The 7500-nt window shown below is 44.5% G+C and overlaps 1 protein-coding gene across 1 annotated transcript in view; it reads left to right on the plus strand.

Annotated features, from left to right (window-relative positions):
- The window catches only part of map7d1a (MAP7 domain containing 1a), a gene marked incomplete at its 5' end in the record, with an annotated part of 55676 nt that overhangs the window by 6111 nt on the left and 42065 nt on the right, over nt 1-7500 (plus strand). The window contains one exon of the mRNA XM_080540486.1: nt 1700-1897. Coding sequence (XP_080396612.1) covers nt 1700-1897 — 198 coding nt within the window. The remainder of the gene's footprint in view (nt 1-1699; nt 1898-7500) is intronic.

The following is a 7500-nucleotide window of genomic DNA, read 5'->3' on the forward strand; positions in this document are numbered from 1 at the left end:
TTGTGACGGTATCAACCGAACGTTTCTCAGTAGACTACAGCCACGGTCCTCCTTAATAATGACATGGCAGGTGCATGCCCAGTCACCCTCTCTCTCTCTCTCCTCTCTGCTAAGCTACACAGCAGGTTGGAACTGCCTGTTTTTATTTTCCACACCTCCCCAACCAGACTGGTATATAAATGTGTCATTCGTACAGGCCTCGTTCTGCCAGGTGCCTCAGTTCCAGAAAAGACAGCGTTCGGGATTGAGGAGGTCTAGTGTGAGTCTCTCTTTTAGGTTGCTCTCACTATGGACACATGGATTACATACATGGATGGATGGATTTGAATGAATCTCCTGTCATAATGTCATGAATTAAATTGGATTAATCTGGCATCTGCTGGACTGCAATACGAACACGGAGGCATGCTGTTGGATTGCACACTATTTGTATAGTAAATCTTCTATCCACCGCCTTCTGTTCAGTGTTGTTTTTAAAGCACGAATGAATAATTTAAAGCACATTTCCCCAGTGTTTACCCTCCCAAAGACAGCGTGGTAGAAACCCTGTTTCAGAGGGAATGTCGGGGGCCGGTTGCTGAGCGGACAAAGCCAAATAACCCCCCCACCCCCCAGGCCTCCAAAGCCTGGCCAAAGTTATGTTTGAGCCGGAGAGTCAAACCCTAGTCTGCCAAGTGTGAGTCACACACTGCTCTGACCCACCCATAGAGCAGTCGTCCCAAAACCCTGTCCCAACTCCTCCTCCTCTCTCTTTGACAACATCACTTTGAGGCTAAGAGTTATAGCTGCTTTTGTCATAAAGTAGAAGAACCGACAGCTATTTTGAGCTGGCACGCCGTAGAGAACTGTAGCCATAGGGAACTCCGGAAGCGATGATTACTGCCGAGATTGAATCTTAGAACACTGGCAGCCTTTTCTCTCTCTTCTTTCTCGCTAAATCAATTGGTTCCTCCTCGGTAGAATCATCAACAGGCAGGGAGGCAATTACTATGTTTTTGTTCTTCCAGGGAGGAAGGGAACTCACTGCCGACTGTCGATAAATCATCAGCCAGCAGGGCTAGAAATTAGTATTTTAGGAGAGGATTGTGTGGTAGAGAGTCAGAAGACTCGAGGCTTAAAATCTGTATTGAGTGCTACTAGACAAACCATACATTGGCTTCAGTGTGGGTAGAAAGCCTATTTTTCCGAGCTTAGTTGACGTGTTTCTTTTGCTTTGTACAGCCATTGAGAGTCTGTAGAGTAGTATAGTAGAGACCACAATGCCCACTTAATGTTTTTTGATTACTTCTATGAATAGCTGATTGAAAGCATTGTGCATCAAGAGCTACTCCCCATAGAGAAGTGGGTCTCAACGAAGACCTTCACTCAACCTCTTAGAGCTCAACTTCTCTAGATGCAGAGAATCTCTGTCTCTCTCTCTCTCTCTCTCTCTCTCTGTCTCTCTCTCTCTCTCTCTCTCTCTCTCTCTCTCTCTCTCTCTCTCTCTCTCTCTCTCTGTCTCTCTCTCTCTCTCTCTCTCTCTCTCTCATGCACACTATAGAGCTTCATTTAGACCCACCTCCCTTGCTGCCTTGCTCCCTTTCTCCACTGGAATGAGGATTGACTGGTTGAACTCCATCTCGATGCTGTGTTGAGTTACTGGACGTTCCATCATGTTCTCTCTTGTCTTCTGTCTCTTTCTCTCTAGCTCCCTATCCAGCTCTGGACACGAAGGATCCTGAGGGGGTGGCAAGCCCCCCCAACACAGAAACTATCCAGAAAATGGACACCACCCCCACAAAGAAAGACACAGAGCAGAGAGTCGGGACCCCCACCAAACCTGACGTCATCCCCAATGCACCTTCTTCTTCCCCGGCCACGCCCGTCCCTGGGTCAGCAAGCCCCCGACCCCAAAAAAGTATGTTCATTATTCGTATGTATGGCCTGGTGCATTTACTGGTACTATGCTTTCATCAATGTTATTTTCTGAACACAATGGTAGGGGTTGGAATTGTACACCATGGCAATTGGCCTCAATAGTGCCATAAGATCTAGATGTGAGTTTTAGCTACTAGACCTGAATAATGATGAGCACAGGCTTGGCACGGGCCTGGGCAAAATCCAAAATAGACCTGTGGCAGACAGTACATTATTGGTGGGTTATACTTTACACACGACAGAATCTGTTAAAATATCATTGGGTTGCTGTGGGGTTATATAACTTAGCCACAATTGAATTTCTGAGGAGATGTCTCTTTAAATGTGAGCACTTGATCCATGTTGATAAGTAGCACGGCGAATGCTAATCGCTAAAGGGCTCTCTCCAGTCTGGTTCTTAATCACCTCCGGTCCGGTATTAAAGGTCCTATTAAAGGTGCCCCGGAGGTGCCTGACCCGGACTGGGCACACGTGAGTCACCCAAGTGAGTGATGCCAAGGGGGCATTTAGCTTGACCTGGCTATTGTGTCACGTCCGTTTCCACAATGCCACCTCTTGTCCTGCCCTCGGGTGCTGGCTAACATATGTACCGGTAAACGCTAAGAAACGTGTTTGGATTTTTTGTGAATGTAAGCTTCTTTTTTTTTTTCCCTCACTTAATTTTGGCTCGTTTAATCCTTTGACTGTGGGCATGGTCTGTTCACCCATGGCCTATGGTGGCAGAGTTCTACCAAGTGTGAGCTTAGAATGATAAGGTTCTATCTCCGTTTAGGGCAGTTCAGAGATATTGAGCATCAAAGTTTTTACATTCCATTATGTTTTGTGAGATGGAACCTTTGTATTTGATGAATTACTAACTCAGAAATGTAAACATTTTAAAAATAACACCACAGAGGCATTAATAAACACCAAATGGATCAGATTATGTAAAAAACAAAATTGACAAAAATGGAGATAGAACCTTATAATTCTAACGTCACGCAAGGCTTCCCTGACTGCTCCCTGAGAGGATTACATAACCTAATTAGACTACTACAGTATGGGATGCCAGAGCAATCAAATAAAGTAGCACATTTTATTGACCCTCATTTTAATATTTAACAAAGCGTTTCTGTGTCCGTTACAGAGACATTAAATCCCAAAACGACTGCTGCTTACCTTTTCGCAGAAGAGCGAACCTTTGAGTTGCTTTTCCACTCTTAATCTGAACATGCTTTCTTTCTGTGGGTTTATCTTATCCTGAGGGGGAGGAAGAGGACGAAGCTCTCTGCAGCTCCTAATTAGTGAAATGAAACGGTGAGCCCTTGTGTCTCAATCGGGAGCACCGCCTTCATAATGGGCTGGTTTAATTAAACGTTGGCACTTCTCGCACTTCGAGACTTTGACAGTTGAGGGCAGTTGGCCCCCGTCCCTTACCCCTCAGGAGGTTGTCAGGGATTTGTGTGTTTGGAGGGGTCGTCTTTAAAGACCAGGGGTTGTACCATGCCCTGTCACTGTCACCATTAGAGGGGGGCCCACTGCTTCAATTCAGCCCCCCTTCCCCCCTCAAAACATATCCATGGGGCATTTTCAGCTCTGGAGTTTCCCCTCTCAAAACAGGAAGGGTCCATTCATATCCATTGGACTTGCTGAATATGTAGAATAGCTCTGCTGCAAACCACTTCTGTTTACTTTTCTGAAAATATAATAAACAGGTTGGATAGAATGGTTGCATCATTTACATTTACGTTTTGGGCATTTAGCAGACGCCTTTATCCAAAGTGACTTAGACAAAATACATTTGTCTAAGTAAGTGAATCATCTGTCCATCACGTCATCGCAAGGAAAAGTAATGAGGCCATTGGCAGTCAAAATGCCAGAAGAAGTAAGAATTATTTTAATACACGTTCTTTTTTTTTCTTGTAGAACAACGGTACAGGGGGATAGCGGGGATTCCAGATAGCTTTATTGTGTCACACAGTGACAGAAACTCTCCTTTGACAGGCAGAAGTGCAGCTCAGGAATACAGTTTCCACAGTAAAAACACACATAGGTCACATACATTAATACATACAATAATACAGACAATAAAAACAGACAGACATAACAGTGTTTATAAAATGTAGTGCCTATTTAAAAAGTCTAGTCATTTAAAAATAATAGTAAAAAACAGTATTATGATTTAAAAAGCTAAAATGTTGTGGTTTAAAAGAAAAACAATGTGTTTCCTATTTTAAAATGGAGAGGTTTCAGGAGTTAACAGAACCCAAACAGGCTTCAGTGTTTCTGGGTCAGTCTGATTCTGTTCCTGTCTGTGGCTGGTTGGTGTGGGTGACTCATCAAGTCACAGGCTGCACTGCACTGCACACACCCCTGGTACACTTGATATTTTTACAGCACTATAAATATCAAACAGGCCGAAGTGGGTCAGAGGTTGTTAGGGAGGCTGTTCTTCTTCTGTCGGCTTGAATCGTATCATGTAGCATCTACTGAGGTATGAATTCTGATATGGAGGGAGAACATATGGTATGTGTGGGGAAGGAAGGAAGAGATGTGGCATGAAATCTTCAAGTACAATTGAACTTGAACATAAGGCTGTTATTATTATGAGTACTGTATGCCTAGAATAGCATATCATGTATGATTACGTATGATTGACTTCGTAGCGTATTATTAAGGTGGGTTTTTATCTAGCGTAATCTTGAATCACTGACTCAATGTGTTGGTAATCATTTAATAACACATAACGTCATTCAATTATACTTTGGACTCTGGTGGATGACGAGGACGGGCTTATTGTAATGGATGGAACGGAATGAGGAATGGTGTCAGACAAATGCTTGATACCACTCACATGTGTGATATGTGTTTGATGCCATTCCCTATTCCGTTCCATCCATTAGCCCATTAGCCTGTTGTCCCCATTTCCCCATCCCTCCACTGTGTGAAGTCATACAAAAGCAATGCTGAACGTGCATAAGTATAATAATAATAATAACTTTATTTGTATAGCGCTTTTCCTGCAAACATTGTAGCTCAAAGTGCTTTAATCATTATATAATCTTAATTTAATTATACTAATAATTAATTATATGTTAGCTATATATAATTATATATATCATTATAATGTAAGAATTGTATTATTAAGGATGGCGGCCTCCACACACATACAGCAGTGCAATGCGAATATTATTGTCGGTGCACAGTCTCCTTCATATTTCTGACACAATTCCCATGTTCAGAAGCAAGAAATATCGCTCTTACCTGTCTGAATTGTATTTTCTAAATCATAGGAAAATGAGGCACTGGCAAAAAGCGTTTGTGACGCACTGCAGAGTTGTGTGGAGGAATAGACGCCATCTTTCTGCCCTCGGTGTAGCAGAGTGTTTTGGTAAAGGTGCTTGGGGGGGGGGATGAAATGCAGACACCAGATGTCTCAGTGTGAGGAGATATGTAAACACTCTCTTCTAGAAATGCAGTACACATACACGCGCACGTGACCACATATACACGCGCACGTGACCACATATACACGCGCACGTGACCACATATACACGCGCGCGTGACCACATATACACATGCACGTGACCACATATACACGCGCACGTGACCACATATACACGCGCACGTGACCCGGAGGCACCTTCATACTATATATAGTTTTTATCTGCTGATAGCTCAGAACCGTAGAAATAAAACGCTCTTTGAATCTATGTATTATGCCTTGAGATTTGTCAAATAATGTGTCATACATTTGTCAAATAATGTGTTCCACATTACAATGTGTTGCTGTGTACAGTTATTTGGCATTTGTGGCAACCAGGGCAGCTAACTCCCCTAATCATTTTAGTGGGTATGCATTTCCTATGGCAACATTAATGAAAAATGCCTTCATGGCTGACTTGACACAAATGTAATGGAACCCTGTTTATAGAACCACCTTGTGCTGGAGAAGAAGGTGTATTAATACTGAATTCAATTACCTGTTTACTCATGATGAGCCCTGATATCAGGGCAAGTCTTTGCAAGGTGTGACTAATCAACTAAGCGCTTGGGTGAATCCTAAACAGGGTTTTTCCACATTGCTTCACTCAGTCATCGGAAATGGGTGTGTGAAGTGTGAATCCCTCAAGGCCTGTGTTAGATACAAGAGGCCTCTATCAGAGAGAGCCTGTTAGAGTTGCCAGTTCCTCCTGCCAGTTTCCAGTGTTTTATCACTTTGCAGATGTGTTGGGCTGGATTGGGCCCTCTTCTCTGCACAATGATCTCTCTCATTCACCGTCCTCTCTCTTTTTCTCTCCCTTGCTCCCTCCCTCCTTCTCTCCCTCCTTCTCTCCCACCTTCCCTCCCTCCTTCTCTCCCTCCTTCTCTCCCTCCTTCTCTCCCTCCTTCCCTCCCTCCTTCTCTCCCTCCTTCCCTCCCTCCTTCTCTCCCTCCTTCTCTCCCTCCCTCCTTCTCTCCCTCCTTCCCCCCCTCCTTCTCTCCCTCCCTCCTTCTCTCCCTCCTTCCCCCCCCAGATGCAGCCAAGTCAGAGGACAGGCAGAAGCTCGCCAAGGAGAGGCGAGAGGAGAAGGCCAAATATCTTGGTAAGTGGAGACGGAGGTGGGAGGAGGAGGGACTGTCGGTTCACAGGGAGAGGGCGCCCCCTTGTGGCGGGGGGTAGGGGGTTGTTCCTTCGGTCAGGGGCGGGGGGGGGGGGTTGTAGCTTTTTAGGTTGTCTCATCATTGGCTTGGTTTTCAGGTACCCTACACTACAGATGGCGTGCACATGTAGCAGCACACAGACATTTGGAAACCATTAAACGAACCAACCAAGGCTGTAGCTCAATCGATCGAACGCTTCAGTAGAAATTGAAACCAAGCCAGTGATTTAGTAACGACTTTCAAGACGCCGCTTTCAGCATGCATGCTCAACTTATCCATGTGCTGTTTTGAAAACAATAGTCTAACCCTAACCCTAACCCGCACATGACTTACTAATGCTTTAAGCTACCCTAAAACTCAACTCAACTCCCAGTTTAACCCCACGTCAATTGACGCAAGTAAGATCAATTGACCGGTAACATTTTCTCTCATTGCACTTGCTTGAAATTGCACTTAAGCCTCCAAACTATTTGTTGACCCTACACCTTTTGTCCTAAGATGGCCTCTCACTGCCTCAGTGTTTTTGTTTCACCTGCCACGCACGCTGTCCCTGGTCGATAGTGACACGCTGGCGATGCACTGCTTTGCATGATTGACAAGTTGCTCTTCTCTCTCACCCCCTCTCCAGAAGAGCAGAACCAGTTGCAAGGTAAGCCACACCTGCTATGTGTCCATGGTGGTAGTGGTGGTGGTGGTGGTGGTGGTGGTGGTGGTGGTGACGCGTGTTCTTGTGATCGACAGCTTTGCTGCCTTGAATGAACAGTTTTCGTGTTTGCGGCCCCTTGTTTAGATTAGTGATTCATTTTGTTTTCAGTCTCTGTTGTCTTCAGTGTTTCCTTTACAGTGAGATGTTGTGATTGTTCTGTCTCTCTTTTTCCACATCTCCACACATCTCCATTTTATTTTCTTCTTTTGAAAGATAACAGGTTGAAACATGATAAACCACAAAAACCACTATAA

This window comes from Nansenia antarctica (genome assembly GCF_963989245.1).
Source record: "Nansenia antarctica genome assembly, chromosome: 10".
In the NCBI taxonomy this organism is placed as follows: Eukaryota; Metazoa; Chordata; class Actinopteri; order Argentiniformes; family Microstomatidae; genus Nansenia; species Nansenia antarctica.